The sequence below is a fragment of the Tenrec ecaudatus genome, chromosome 4 (genome assembly GCF_050624435.1).
Source record: "Tenrec ecaudatus isolate mTenEca1 chromosome 4, mTenEca1.hap1, whole genome shotgun sequence".
NCBI classification, from domain to species: Eukaryota; Metazoa; Chordata; class Mammalia; order Afrosoricida; family Tenrecidae; genus Tenrec; species Tenrec ecaudatus.
Window position 1 is genome coordinate 174,441,942 of NC_134533.1, and position 15,420 is coordinate 174,457,361.

At 41.0% G+C, this 15,420-nt stretch overlaps 1 protein-coding gene across 15 annotated transcripts in view; it reads right to left on the minus strand.

The window, feature by feature from the left end:
- Positions 1 to 15,420, minus strand: part of ARPP21 (cAMP regulated phosphoprotein 21) — a 116,030-nt gene that overhangs the window by 41,829 nt on the left and 58,781 nt on the right. For all 15 annotated transcript variants that reach the window (XM_075548930.1, XM_075548928.1, XM_075548931.1 and 12 more), the window contains one exon: positions 11,530 to 11,656. In XM_075548930.1, the coding sequence (XP_075405045.1) occupies positions 11,530 to 11,656 (127 nt within the window). The remainder of the gene's footprint in view (positions 1 to 11,529; positions 11,657 to 15,420) is intronic.

A 15,420-nucleotide genomic window follows, 5' to 3' on the forward strand; every position in this document is an offset into this window, starting at 1 on the left:
CACTTTTGAGTAGGGGCCAAACGTCTAACGACCGTAAGGGTCATTAAAACATGCATCATACGGGCATGGTTTGAGCAAGGGGAAAAACCTAAATTGCAGTACGTGAAATGAGCCCACACCTATGGCTTTTGTTGAATCCATATGTGTGTTCCTGCAGAAAGCCAGTGCAGCTGAAAACAGGGAACTGAAGGAAGATTTGATGTGCAGCTGATTTCATGGATCGCATTATTTCTGAGGTAGTATCATTGAAATGTAATGATCGGTAGGTTGCTGTCTATTGAAAGTTGCGACATGGATATATTAGAACGAAATGGAACCTTTTGGCAGTGACACATTTGGACCCTGAGAAAGCTTCCCATGCTACCGTGTAGATCAGGTTCCGCACCTGGGACACACTATAAAACTGAACAAGATGCGGCATTCTCTCTTCCTCGCTTTTGACCACTACGAAACGGAACGTGAGTTCACACGTTTTGAGTGCCAGTTAGACGCTCATTCTAGGACAATCAACATGCAAAGGAGTCGTCTGGGTAGTACACTGGAGTTCTATGAAAATGTCCAAAAGGAGTGTGGACTTAAACATGTTATTCTTAGTCAGGTGAAGGTTCAAGTAAGGACACCTCTGCAAATGGGATGCACCCGATCTCACAAGGAAGAGGAACACAAATGAACCAAGTAGATGAATTGACAATAAAGGGGGAAATGCAGACACTGAAAATCTGACATGAAAAGCAATCACAGCTACAGAGAAGAGCTGGAAACAGGGAATCCAGGACTAATAAACCCGTCAGGACCAATCATGAGAGTAGCCACACCAGGAGGGTCAGGGGAGGTGGGGAGAAAGGGGGAACAGATCACGATGATCTACAGTCAACCCCCTCCCTGGGGGACTGGCAACAGAAAAGTGGGTGAAGGGAGACATCAGTCAGTGTAAGACATGACAAAATGATAATAATTCATAAATTACCAAGGGTTCGTGAGGAAGGGAGGGTGGGGAAGGGAGGGTGGAAATGAGGAGCTAATACAAAGGGTTCAAGTGGAAAGAAAATGATTCGAAAATGATGATGGCAACAAATGTACCAATGTGCTTAACGCGAAGGATAGATGTATGGATTGTGATAAGAGTTGTATGAGCCCCCAATAAAATGATTTTTTTTAAAAAAGAAAATAAACCAATTTGGAAGGATTAAACATTGTTCAGTGCAAGGAGAAGAAAACTGGCAAATGGAGATGGAGAGAATTTTCATAAATCGCGTCAGGAATTAAAGACAGAAAACAAAAAACACAAGGAGCTAGATGTGGAGTAGGGAGAAGGAGACTACCAAGACTGAACGGTGAACGCGCTGCTGAAAGGAGAGGAGACTGAAAAACGAAACCATCCAGAGCACCGAGTGACAACTGACAGCAGTAGACATTGGCAAAAAAAAAAGAACACTTAACAAAATAATCCCCTGGAAACACAAAATGAGAGACAGCCGACATATGCCAGGAATTAATAAAAATTAAAAATCCCATTTTCATTTAACTCGGTTAAATTATCATGCAAACCTGATGCTTGAAATTTGCATTTGATTCCCCTAGGACCACTACAGAGTGGGGTTTTCAAAAAGCACGTATTTGTCTTTTCTTGCTATCTTCTTTCTTTAGCAACATTTAGCTCTAGCCCAACTCTTTTTTGCTTTTTTCTTTGCTTTCATAAGCTGCTTTTTATTTTCTATTACACACTACAAAGAGAACAGGGAGCGTAATAGTCTGTCTTATTTTTCATCTTTACAGAAAAGCCACATTTCCAACTATAACAATAGAGCTTAATTGCATCACAAATGAAGATGGAAATACCTAAAGATAAATAAAGTGCACAACGTTAAAGCAACTACTGCAAGCGGGTTAAACGTATCCCTTTTACTATAAAATCTGAAGGCACAAAAGGAACCTGACCATCTCAATGGTTTGGTAGACTTGCAAGATTCTCAGTCTCAAAATAGCATGATTCCTATTATTGCTCCTAATAATGTTAACATTTCTCATAATCCCAGCATAATGCTTCTCACTCCCACTTCTCTAAATGGAATAATTAGGCCAATTAATGAAAGAAACTCACGAACATTTCCATAGTAACCTTTCCCAGACTAATATTTTTGGAACAATGTGTCCCGCAAGGATTTATCCATGTGACTCCCTCTGATGTTAGCAGAAATCTAACAATTAAATCCTCGTGTAACTCTTTGATAATTTTTTTCTCTGCTGTTGGTAACATCATAATGTAGAGATTCAGTGCATAAATCACTCCCTTAGAACTGTCAAGGTTAACAACTTTTGTATTGTTTCTTTGTGTGTATATTGGGTTTTTCCTAATTAAAAATGTATATAAGTGGGATTTTCTTTTTGTCCCATCCCCATAAGTGGGGATTTTAATGTTAAAATATATGGAAAATATATCTATGATGATTAGGTAAATTTATCTTTTAAAATTTTTGTGGAAGAGAATTTAGGTAGGAAGTGAAAATGTCCTTGTCTATTAACTAATGGACCTTAGTGGTCAGACTGATATCTAGAACTATTTTTTAACACCCTCCCCCTAGAATTATTTTTATCAGAGATGCCCACCTTCCTCATCTCCAGCTAGCCTCAAAGGGGGGAAATTATCCAGCAATGAACTCAAACATAACAATTATGAGGATGGACCAGGATTGGCTACCAATGTTTGGTTCTGTTGTGCAAAAGGTCACTCTGATTCCAAACCAGTGGTACCTAAAAGTAAGATATGTTAATGAGACATGACCATTTAGCTGATGCCAACTCAGCAACCCTAAAGGACAGGGTAGAACTGGTCCTGTGAGTTTTCTTGACTGTCATTCTTTACTGAAATATAAACACCCCACCTTTCTGCTGCAGAGTGACTGGCTTTTATTGAATTGCTGAACTTGGAGGATTGCAGCCCAAACATCACCACCAACCACTGTGCAACAAGGGCTCCTGTTAATGAGACAGGACTATGTTATGTTCAAGAGAAGTAGGTTATGTCTGTTGCATAAATAAGAAAGGATTCAGGTGGGATACAACACTCTTTCTCAGGTCCCTGTCCTGATCCAGTGTCTGGGGTGTTCCCGCTGACATTGCCATAGTGCCATTCACAATACAAGAAAGCAAGCAGAGACAGGGGGCCTGAACACTAGCCAGAGAGAAGAATCAGGAGATTCTGTTTGGACCCAGTCCCTGCCTGAGAAATCCGTAGACCCGAGAGAACGACTGATACCAAGATGCATGGAGATCTCAAGGAACACAGGACCCACAAAAGGAAGAAGGAGGTAGGGACCTTCCCTAGAGATAACAGAGAGAGCCATTACTTTGAATTGTACTCTGAGCAATCCAAACTGTGAGAAAATATATTTCTGTTTGCCAAAGTCATCCACTTGTGGTATTTCTGGAAGATGAACACTAGACCAAAAAGCGACACCACTTCCTCTCCTGCTCACTCAACTCACTGCCATCAAATCGATCCCGATTCATCGTGAACTTGTAGGGTAGAATACAACTGCCCCTGGGGTTTCCAAGACTTTAAATCTTCGCAAAAACACACAGCCTCCTCTTTCTCCTGGAGTGGCTGGTGGATTTGAAATGCTGACCTTGTGGTTATCAGCTCCATGCATAACCCACTGTACCACCCGAGCTCCTCCCGTTCCTACTACATACTGTTAATACAGACACTGTCAACACTTGGTAACTTCTATGGCATGGAATCATGCGCATGGCTCTTCAGAGAACATCTATTCTACAGTGATTTATCAGGACATGAACTATGACTTCAGAATATTTTCCAAATGTGTCACAGATAAGAAAGTGCTACTTTTGGTGGGTTTCCCTGGGTCCAGTTAATTGTAATGCATTCAAAGAAGAAAGTAAATTCCAGGAGTAGAGGGTGATGTGGATAGAATCTTCAAGACCTACTTATCTCTGTTCTATTAACGAATCCTTCTGCGTTTCAATGGTAACATTGCTATTTTAAAGTTTTGGAAACTTCCAAATTGCTGAGTTCAAAAATCCAAACACACCATACCCCTGAAACTAGCCCAAAGTACCTGGAATGTACTCACTTGGTGTGGAAACTTTGAACAATGTGCTCACGTGTTGATATGGATTGTTTTGTTGGTCTTTCTATTTGTTTCCATAATATTTAACTACAGTCTTATTCTTACTGACATTTCAATTGAATTAATGGCTCCAGAGAATAATCAATGTCTTAATCAGCCCCCATCCACAGCACGCCACATAGACATATTTGAACAGGCACATGCCAAAGTTCACATAAGTTCACATGTTCTTCCATCTTTCAACACTTATAAGTGCTTTCCATGCCATGGAATCATGCTATAATTTTCTCTTATCTAAAATTTGGATTGAGAAACACAAATTTTCAATGCTTTCTAATTCTAATCCATAAGACCAATTGTGCTATGAAATCCATGATTTATGACAAAAATAGAGACACCATCACATGAAAGAGTGAATTGGGGCTGTTCTCTTTACTCTGTACAATTTTCTAAGTATCAAACATGGTTGAAGAAGTAGTTTATTACTTTGCTCTTAATATGGTAGGTAGACCAGTAGCATCAGCATGACTTAGAAACTTGTTAGAAGTGAAAAGTCTGTAGAATCACTATATCAAAATGCATATTTTAATGAAATTGGGGTAATTTCTGTCAATTTCAGAACTGCTGGCTACAGTAACTCCTCTTCCTCTGTAAGTCTTCATGACTTGTGAGCTATCCACTCCATTCCTAAAAGACCTAGCATCAATTTGTGGTTGGAAGGGGCTAGAATTATATTGTTATCATGGGATCAGCTGCCAAAATGTGAAATAAAACCAAAGCTAGATCTGTAATACTGACTTGGTTTCTGTCCCTCACTCTTGTTCCATAAAACATTTCTTTATATATTTTTAAATTATATAATGACCTATTTTATCTGCACCCATTATTCTCTTTGCCGACTGATTGGACAAGCAGAAGGCCTCTTGTCCACCATATTGCTCCCTTCTCCACCAGGCGGAGAAAGATGGGGCTCTGAGAAGTGAAGGATTCCCCATTCCTCTGCAGGGAGGTGGTGGACACTGATAGCATCTCACCAAGTCATTCGTAGTTTAACTGGCTTGTGTGTTGTCCCTTTCAACCGGCCTACAAAAGTGACATGGACTTTTGCAAGAGGGTGCATTTTTAAGATTTCCTTTACCTAGTTCCTTTCTGCATTATAGTTAAAAGAAAAGCAGTGGAACAGCAAAATCAACCTATAGAATATAATGAAAATATATTGAAAAATTTTCCCAACAGCAGCAGAACATATATTTTCTCAATGCCTTAATCACTGTCCACTGAACATTCACCAAGATAGATATGCATCATAAATGCAATACGAATATATTTTAAAATCTAGAGTATTTGACTATACTGGAAAACAAACTAGAAATCCCTAACAGAACAGCCGCAGGAAAGTCTATAACAAACACTTACACATTGAGCAACACAATTCTAGATAACCCATGTTTTAAAGAAGAAGTCTCCAAAGATACAAAACGAGCGAGGTCAAGAAGAAGAAAAACACTGGATGAAAATGGGACCCATCAAAATTTAAATGACTGACATCATAGCAGGTTCTCTGTGATGGAGTGGAGTTCAAAATCAGTAACACGAACACCCCAAGAGAATCTCCAAACACTTGTACAATAAACACGTCATTTTAAATAATTCATAGATCAAATAAGATACAAAAGCCAAATAAGTGAGTGGAAACAAAGCATATCAAAATCCATGAGGTATAGCTGAAATAGTGGTATTTACTGCTTATATTAGAAAAACAAAAGGTCTAAATTAATAATCTAACCTCCTACCTTCAGAAAATGCAAAATCAATAGAACAATCAATTCCATGTGAGCAGAAGGGGGACATAAAAAAGAGCTAAAACAATCAATGACATTGGAAACAGTACAACAATAGAGAAAATCAGTGAAACAGAACTGGCTTATTGCACCACGGTCAACCAATGGCCTGTGGAGCAGAAACACCCAAATCAGATAGGGTGCAGAAGACATCACTACAAGTCCTACAGTCATTAGGAGATGTCCAGGGAGAACCATGAACAATTTTACACTTTCATCAGTTCAAATGATAAAGGTACAACATGTCAAAGAAAGAAACCAAATCCTAGAAAATCATAAACTACCAAAATTTAACAAAAATGAAGTCTCTATATTTCCATAAACATTCAGGAAATATACTGAATTCATAATTTAAAAGCTCTTCAAATGATCTAAGAATAAAAATAAAATCATTTTAGAACTCCTGGAAATATCTAGGTTTCACTGGAGAATTAGACTACATGTACATATATTAAAAACAAATCCACAACCAAATAAATAAAAAATCCAAAGTTGTTGAGTTTATTTCAATTCATAGAAACACTATGTAAACTGTAATGCTTTCCAAGACTAAATCTGTACTGGGGCAGACAGCTCCATCTTTCTCCTTCAAAGCAGGTGCTGTGCTTGAACTGCCAACCTGGTGTTAGCAGAACAGTGATTACCTGGTATTGCAACAAGGGTATTACACACACACACGAGTTGGAATATATATATATATATATATATATATAGTCTTTTCACTCTGTGTGTATGTGTGTATATATATATATATTAGTAAATAATTTAGAGCCAACTTTATGCACTGTCTCCCAGAAAAAGGGGAAAATAGGGAATATTGCTCAGTTCCTTGAATAAAACTAAGAAATGAGGCTTCTTTCATTCTCCAATATTCACCTATGAAAAAAGAGACTTATGAAAAAATGCCCAAGATATTGAAGAGCCTAGAAAAAATAAACCAAATCGATTTTTATTGGCAAATCAAAAGGACGTTTGAAGTCAAAGACATGATCTAAGATGAATTCTTCTTTTTTTTTTAACCCCTTTTCCAATGTGTGATTTAAGTACAAATGTCTTGGCTTTTTCTACCATGTGCTATTCTGGACCATCTTTGCCGAATAACAAGAAGCCCAAGCTGGATCGAAAGGCAAAATTTCAGCTATTTTCTGCTATTAAGCCAATCTGTTCACCTGAATGATGGCTTAAACGTTATTTGCCTCTGGAACATGAAATTGTTGGCTTTGTTCCAACATTCTGGTTTCTATATAATTATACATGCCAGCAAATAAAGACAAAACCAGTAATCATGTTTATACTGTCATGATCAAGTGGGTAACATGCATGCATGAAAACAACCAAGCCTGAGGCTGATAAGGGTCTGCTGTCAGAACTAAGCCGCTGGGTCAACAAGCCCTAAGATGAAGGCTTGACAGGAAATCTATGGGTCAGAAAAAAAGAAAGAAAGAAAGAAAGAAGGAAATCAAAACTATCGGCTTCAAAACTATCGGTGTAAAGTCCTTATGAAAACCATGTATGAGGGGTGGGGGCGTTGTATGAAAATTTGTATTACACAGATGTTATCTGTGTAAAAATATAGTAAGCACTTCATTTCAGTATTTGACTACTGAGAACATTTGTTCTCGGGTACGAAACTTCTTGAGGATAATTTAAAAACAAAAACAGTCAATTTAGCTATATTTCATAACTGCATCCCTGCCAATAGCACAGCCTCATAAAGCCAACTGTCCCCCACTGTTGGGTGACCTGAGATATCAGCTTTGCACTAAACAATTTTTCTACTGGAAACATTCCTATATTAAGTTCCCTTATTTTCTTCCTAAAAGCCAAGCATATACCTACAGAATCCAAACATCACTGTATGAAATCTACCATTTTATTTCTCTCAAGTTGCTAAAACTTAGTAGCTTTAATTTATTATCACCTGTTTCTTATTTATTATCACAAATAGGCTTCTTATGTCACTGGTTGGCTTACAAGGATAGGTTAAAAAATACATTATTAGAAAAAAGAACAAAAGCCTTTCCCCTGTGACTAGGTATAATCTCAGGATCTTATCTAATCAATTGCAAAATAGTTCAACGACATCATAAAAATGCCCTGTGCACAGTTTTAAGACCCAGGGAAGATGCAGAGATCTTAATTCTGCCAAAAATAGAAGAGAAGGCGGAGGCGCTTCTCGAGGCAATTAAGAAAAGCTCCCGATTGGCGCCAAGATGCAAATTGAGATTAAAACCTCATTTGGCTTTAACTCCATAATTTTGCCCCCACTGCAATGTTTGCTCATGACAGCTGAGGACATTTTGGTACCATGCTGACTCGGTAGGAGGTAGGGGCAGGAGACACAGGGCTGTAGCAGACAGAGGGGAGCAAGAAAGGGAAGTCAGAGCCCCCCTGCTAAGCAATGCTGCTGTGGATTGGATTGTGTTCCCTAGACTATGTGTTGGGCTCCCAACCTTGATATCTGGGGATGGAAAATTGTTTGAGAATAGGCTTTTCCTTATTACACAAATGAGACCATATTGGTGTAGGGCAGCGGTTCTCAACCTGTGGGTCACGACAGGTTGGAAGTCGAATGACTCTTTCACAGGGTCGCCCGTTTCAGTAGCAAAATTACAGTGATGAAGTAGTAATGAAAATAATGTTATGGTTGGGGGTCCCCACAACCTGAGGAACTGTATGAAAGGGTCGCCGCATTAGGAAGGTTGAGAACCACTGGTGTGGGCTTGAGTCCTCCACCAAACCCTTTCTTCGTGATAAAATGAGTCGTTAAGTCACTATGGGAGCAGAGATGAGGGAACAGAAGGAATCGACAGTGCTCAGACAGTGATGGGACATAACTTGAAAAAGAGATTTCTGTTCATTAAAGCCACCCACCTATGACATCCCTACTAGAGTAGTAGCAGGAAACTCAGACAGGGGCCATGCCAACAGTGGTGTGACAGGTTGACCTAAAGCTAAAGAAGGTTTCATGTAGAACTCTTCCAAGTAATTGAAAAAAAAAATCCCCACTATGAAGTAGTCCAGAAACATAGTGGTGCTTGCTTCAATAATCTGCCATGTCCCTTTGGCTCAAGTTGGCTATCAAAAGCCTGCCAACTGTGGTGCGTGTGTCTTCACATATTGCCAGTCATGAGGTGAGCACGGTTACCTGGACTTCAATGGCAGTGGATACTGTGTTGGATTTTATAGCTGATGTAGTAGTCACAGTAAGGACACATTCAAAGGGCTCAATCAGCATGTGCATCTCAATGGTATCCCTCTTAGGAGAAGAATGGGTCCTTATCATTTCCCCATCCCTGTAGACTACATTATTGGTCACTCATTTCCTTGACATGGAAAATATTGCTCTTTCTTCTCTCTAGAACCATACTAGAAATATAGTTTTCTTCATTAGAGGGCCATTATCTTCCCCTGGAGCTGGGATTTCCAGAGTGCTATGGGAGCTTAGACTCTCTCAACGCCACCAGCTTGTCACAGAGATGAGTTTGGGGACAGGCAGGACTTGCTTAAATTGAGTCGTGGTGGTGTGTGGTATGTGGTGTGTGTGAGGAGGTGTCTCTCCAGCTCTAAGTACTCACACATGTTACAAAAGAATACAAAAACGCGTTACACATACTCTCCATGGCATGGACATTCATCAGTGACATCAGTGGAGAGAGGAAATAGCAAGGCAGGAGGCAGTCGCGGGGAGGGGCGGACACAACAAACAAACACACACAAATTCACTGCTATGGAGCCAATTCTGTGTCATAGTCAACCTGTGGGTGTCCAATATAAGCTTTATCTTTATCCAGTGGAGTCACAGGTAGGTTCAAACTGCTCACCTTGTGGTTCCGAATCCAAAGGAGAACCCACTACAAACCAGGACACCACAAGGGCGCCTAGGAAAGCTGAGACCTGCAAATCTAACTCTGTTCCCCTTTCAATCAACCAACGTACTCAACTTCACTCCTCGCATATACCCAGAGCTTAGAGCATGTTTGTAAAGACAACCCTATATAGGGGCTACCCCCTAACACAAGACTGAAATATCTCTGTATCAAACAACACAGCACAATGACACTAAACTAACTAAAAACACAATTATAATCATTAGATATCTGCATCTTTGTTCTTCTAAAGGCAACATCACCAAAAGGAAAACTTCACTGGAGCCTTTTGACCAACATCTGGTACATTATAAATAAATTACTTGATAAACAGCGGAAGAAAATATGGCATTTCAAAAAGCAAGCAACTTATCAGCCCAGAATATATTTACACTGGTAGCAAAGGTGACCCCAGATGCTGGAGACAATGCCGTTTGCCAATCACCAGAGAGAATATTACCAAATGCATTTCTGGAAATACTTAGCAGTTTGACATTGTTTGTATGTATGCGCCGGTTTTATTAAAAAAGCATTAAGTCTATTCAGCAGTATATATTGTGCCCCAACAAATACAATGCAGAACTAGAACATGGCAGCTTCGACTGCTGTCCATTCCTCTAATCTTCCCCCACAGACGTTCAATCAGCCATGAGATGAACTGAAACCTATAGCTCTCGATGGCACAGCCATATTTAATCCTTCCCCAGCTGGCAAAACGCTAGAAATGTCAGCTCCAGTACTGTGAAGGCATGCTCTTGATATGAATCTCTGCTAGGGGATCTGTCTATCGTCATGATTTATAAGAAATGTGCATACCATGCATATATTACATGTGCTGACGCTTACATATTTGATGGGTTTGTATGTGGAGTCAGTGCAGAAAGCAGATCACAGAGCGGGCTTGGATGAGTGGCAGCAGGGAGCATGTGTTCTTTTCCATGACCTACTTACAGAGGCAGCCTCTCCAGCCAGGTAATCTTCAGCATGACAATTAGCAGTTTCCCCCGCAGTTTGGTCAACAGGAATGACACAGCCCTGTCCCCAGCTCAAGTCAGCAGCCCGGCTGGGTTCTGCTGTTCTCTGGACACTGGCATCCACTAGGAGTGTGACACAGTAGGGAAAGAGACCGGTTCACTGTGAGACCTGCTACTCACTCTCGTACAGTGTATCGGCCCCCCTTCCCACTGCACAGAGGGTGCCGGGGCTCTGCGCAGGACGCTGTGGCGCTGGTCCTCCTCCGGAACACGAACTGGACTCAAGGTTGGCTTCACTGGCAGGGACTTCTTTAAAAAAGGCAGGGACTTCTTTGAAAGACAGCGGGTTTTAGGATGCCTGAGATTCAATGGATCCAGACTTCCTATCCTTGGAACCAGGGAAGGACCTCACTTGGATGTAAAACATCCCTTGTTGTTGTTTAATTTTAGGGGGTGGCAGGGAGCACGGATTAAAGGATATGGGACTGTGATTGTCCTTTTAAAAATAAAGGAATAAGGTTTACAAACATAATGGAAATGTACCGGAGTTGTGTTTAGAATGCACGCCTGGGCACCATTATCTTGTACCTTGCATTTGTTGCACATACCGATCAAGTGCTTTGTTACCTGCCTAGAATAAGAGAGATGCGGCGATTTGAAAGGCTAAAGTTGGATGCTCGTTCGTTCAGTGAGGGCAGCTAGGAAAAGCACCTGCGCCAGGTCAGAAGAGAGAACAGGAAAGGAGCCCAGGTACCTGCTTGTTGTGCTGCCTGTGGCATCTGCTGGTTCCGCTGAGCACTGTACTGCACGGAGGCCATGGGCCGGTACTGCGGAGCGGTTGAGGTAGGGTACTGACCAGATGGGTAATAATACACGGACATCTGGGGAAGAGGAGAGGAGCAGGGATTGAGAACTGTATGTAATGGAAATTTTTAAAAACACTGTCAAGCAAAGATAGAGTAGGCCATCTTACATGCCTGTGAACATACTCCCCAAATCCATCCCCTCTGCATGGATGTAAGGGTGAGCTACTCCTTCCAGGAAAAGGGGAAATCTATGCCCCTACCCTTTGAAACTGAGCTGGCACTGACATCTTATTTGCGCCATGCAAAGAGGGTGCAGCTTCCACTCTTCAGGAAGGAAACCCACCTTTAGATCAGTGATTCTCAACCTTCCGAATGTCGCGACCCTTTCCTCATGTTGTGGTGACCCCCCAACCATACAATCACAAAATTATTTCCGTTACTACTTCATCACTGTAATTTTGCTCCTGTTATGAATTGGGCAAGCCCTGTGAAAGGGTCTTTCAATCTCCAAGGGGTGGTGGCCCACAGGTTGAGAACTGCTGCTTTAGATAAGCCCAGCCTTTAGATAAAGAGGTCTGTACTTTCCTGCTGTGGAGAAATGCCCTGAAGGAAAGAGAGTCAGCCCACCAAGCTCCAGGTGTGCAAATAAGCTCCAGTCCAACCAGCTCAGAAAATACTATGCAGAATGCACACTGGCCGAATCCTGATCAATAGTTCCCCAATGCAGAATTCACTGATCGAATCCTGATCAATACAATGGTTGTTGCCGTTTTTCATTTTAAACCAGTGCATTATGATTGTTTGAAATGCAGCAAAAGCCACCTACGATCAACAGAGCTTGCTGGTGACGGTTTAAAAAATTATACCTACATAGATACTTTTAAATAAATAAGATGCCTCACTGTTATAGATTGCATAGTGTCCCATGATTCTCAGTATTACATCATTATTTTCCATTTTCTGGTCTGCTGTAATTATCTCAGGTGTTGTAAATCCTAACCTGTATGATGTTAAGGAGGAAGATTTTGAGGTCATTATGTTAATGAATCAGAATATATTCAACAGGATTAGGTTGTATCTTGAGTCAATAGTTTTTAAGAACCAAAAGAGACCAAACAAGCGAGCAGAAGTCAGAGAGCTCTCAGAAGCACCAAGATAGAAGACAGAACTAGGAGCAAAGAGTGCCTTTTGAAACCAGCATCCCTGTGCTGAGAACCTCCTAGACTCAGGTGATGATTGTGGCCAAGACAGTCGCAGCTCTCCAAGGGATGTGGAGCTCACAGATGTGGAAAGGAGATAAGGACCTTCCCTCAGAGCTGACAAACATAAAAAGCTTCCCCCACAGAGTTAGAAGCCTGAAACTGAGGGAACAGATTGATATTCCAAGACAGAGACTCTCATCATCCCAACTGAGAAAGGAACCTGAACTGAGCTAAGAGGTATTTTTGAAGAATCAGGTATTTTTGAAGATAGGTCAGAAGACCCTGTGGGAGGAGGGTGGTGAGAAAGGGGAGGAACACCCCAAGGCATGAAACATGCAAGTTTGACTGACTGTGGTAGAGACTTGTGTGTTGCTATGATGCTAAACAGATTCCAGCGGCATTTCTAGACTACGATGGACCAATCAGAAAGGGCTGGTGATCTATACCCCTTGACTCACAAGTATCCAATTCTCAACCGACCATGCAGCTGGGGCAGGGAGAAGCCATTTGGTCCTATTAAATGTGAGGATGCTAGAGGTGGGTGGGGGTGGGAAGGGAACTCGATGGCACTTAATAAGAACAACCCGGGTGTTAAAATATGGAGAATAGAAATTGATGAGTGGATTAGAAAATAAATAAATAATGGAAAACATTAGCATTTTCTCCACTTGCCTTCTTTAAATCCCTGTTCGATTTGTTCATACGCTTCCTGCTTTAAGAAAGCATTCAGAACTCATGCATAAAGAGCCAAAAAAAAAAAAAAAAGAAAGAAAAAAGATCCTCAAAGCTTTTTTGTTATTGTTGTTGGTTTGTTTTGTTTTCATCAAAGCTTTTGAAACAGGGTCATTCTCTGAAACCTTTCATGCTTTTCTGATAGAGTCATGAGCTAAATCTCAAGCGAGCTCTTTTAACAACTGTTCGATAAAGTTTTAAAATGTTTGCTACATTTCAAATCACTATACATTATCTACTATACGTTTTCCTGTCGCTCAAATGAATTTCGCAGATGCCCAGACAGATCATGAGCCATGAGAGTGTGTTTTTGTTGTGTAGTCTTCCCCCCTTGCTGTTTGTAAAAGCATTGAAGAGGAGACAAAAGTATGGCCGAAGCAGACACAGCAACCCTCAAATCAAACCCACTGCCCTCTAAGGATTCCGATGCACGGCAACCCTGTGTTACAAAGTGGAACACTCAGTGGGGTGTTCCTAGTTGCAACCCTTGCAACTCTGGAGCAGATCATTGGAACTGTTTTCCATGGCACTACGGGGAAAGTTTGCCCCGCCAACCGTTAGCTTAGGAGACGAGCGCAAACTATCTGTGAGTCCATAAAATATAGTTTCACAGATGTCTAGACTGAGCATGAACCATGCACATCTGTTTTTGCTTTATGTTTTTATTATCCCTTTCCTTGTTTTTCCATTTGCAAATGCACTGAAGAGGGCGTGAAAGTGTTTCTGACGCAGGCACCCTGGGGGCTCCGCATTGCCTTTTCTCAGGCAGTGTACAAATACCGAAATCCCTTCTTCCAGGAAGAGATTTTCCTTCCTTTTCTTGAAGACTTCGATGAACTATCCTATCATCTCTTGTCCTTCACAACAGAAATGGGTAAAATACTTAGATGTCATTTAGCTACATAATTAAAATCATTCCATCCTGATAATGAAACTTGAAGTGCTTGAATTATTAAAAAAATTAACATATTAATAAAGCCCCTTCGCCTGCGATTCGCATTATTTTTTAACATCTCCTACATGTTCTACTAGCAACGAGATATTTTAGAGGAGATATCATAGATAATATAATACTCTGAATTATTAATCACTCCAACAAAAATGAACTACTGAGTGAGACTCATTCCATGGTCTGGTGTGACAGGTAAAAAGAAACAATTTATTCAAGATGTTAACAGAGAGAAAGGCATGACAGAAAAGTGATACTGCACTTTACGGAGCTTGTCTGATGCAATGCTTCTTAATTAGGATGAGATTTGCTTGGGATATATGCGCCTTGAAAATGGACCAGAAAACACCTCTGTGCATTTTGCATCTTGGCACTAATCACTTCCAATATTCTGCAAGGGATACCCAGGAGAGTGCCGGCGATGTTTGGTGGTGAGCAGTAACACATAATCAGTCTTTGAGAAGACAGTAAAAATCAGTGATCTGTGGTGTCTTACATGCTCAAGTCAATTAAATATGATTAATGGCTACCCGGCAGAGCACAAGTGAGCCCTGCTTTTCCCTAGGGAGAGGAAAGGACTCTGGATATCGCTTACCTTCCTCCTTTATATTCATAGCAGAACTCCTGCCTGGAGCACCAGATTAACTCCAGAAAATGCTTATGAATTGACAAAAAAGGAGAGAGTGCTTTGTCACTAGCTGCAGCAAGAGAGTGCCAAGGCCTCCCAGGTGCAGGCCTCCCCCTTCCCCCGGGAAATCCCTAGGCCATCCCTCAGCAGCACCTTGTATTTGTGGGAAAGCTTCCCTGTGGTCTCTTCAGGAGCAGTTGAAAAAATTGGATATCCCCTTTTGAATCATAGAGAGTTGGGTCACTTTCATGACACTTGCTCTCTGAGCTGCAAGACTCTGCATATGTGGATGAACAGAAGCACAGACCAGGCCCTGGCCATGGAAAAC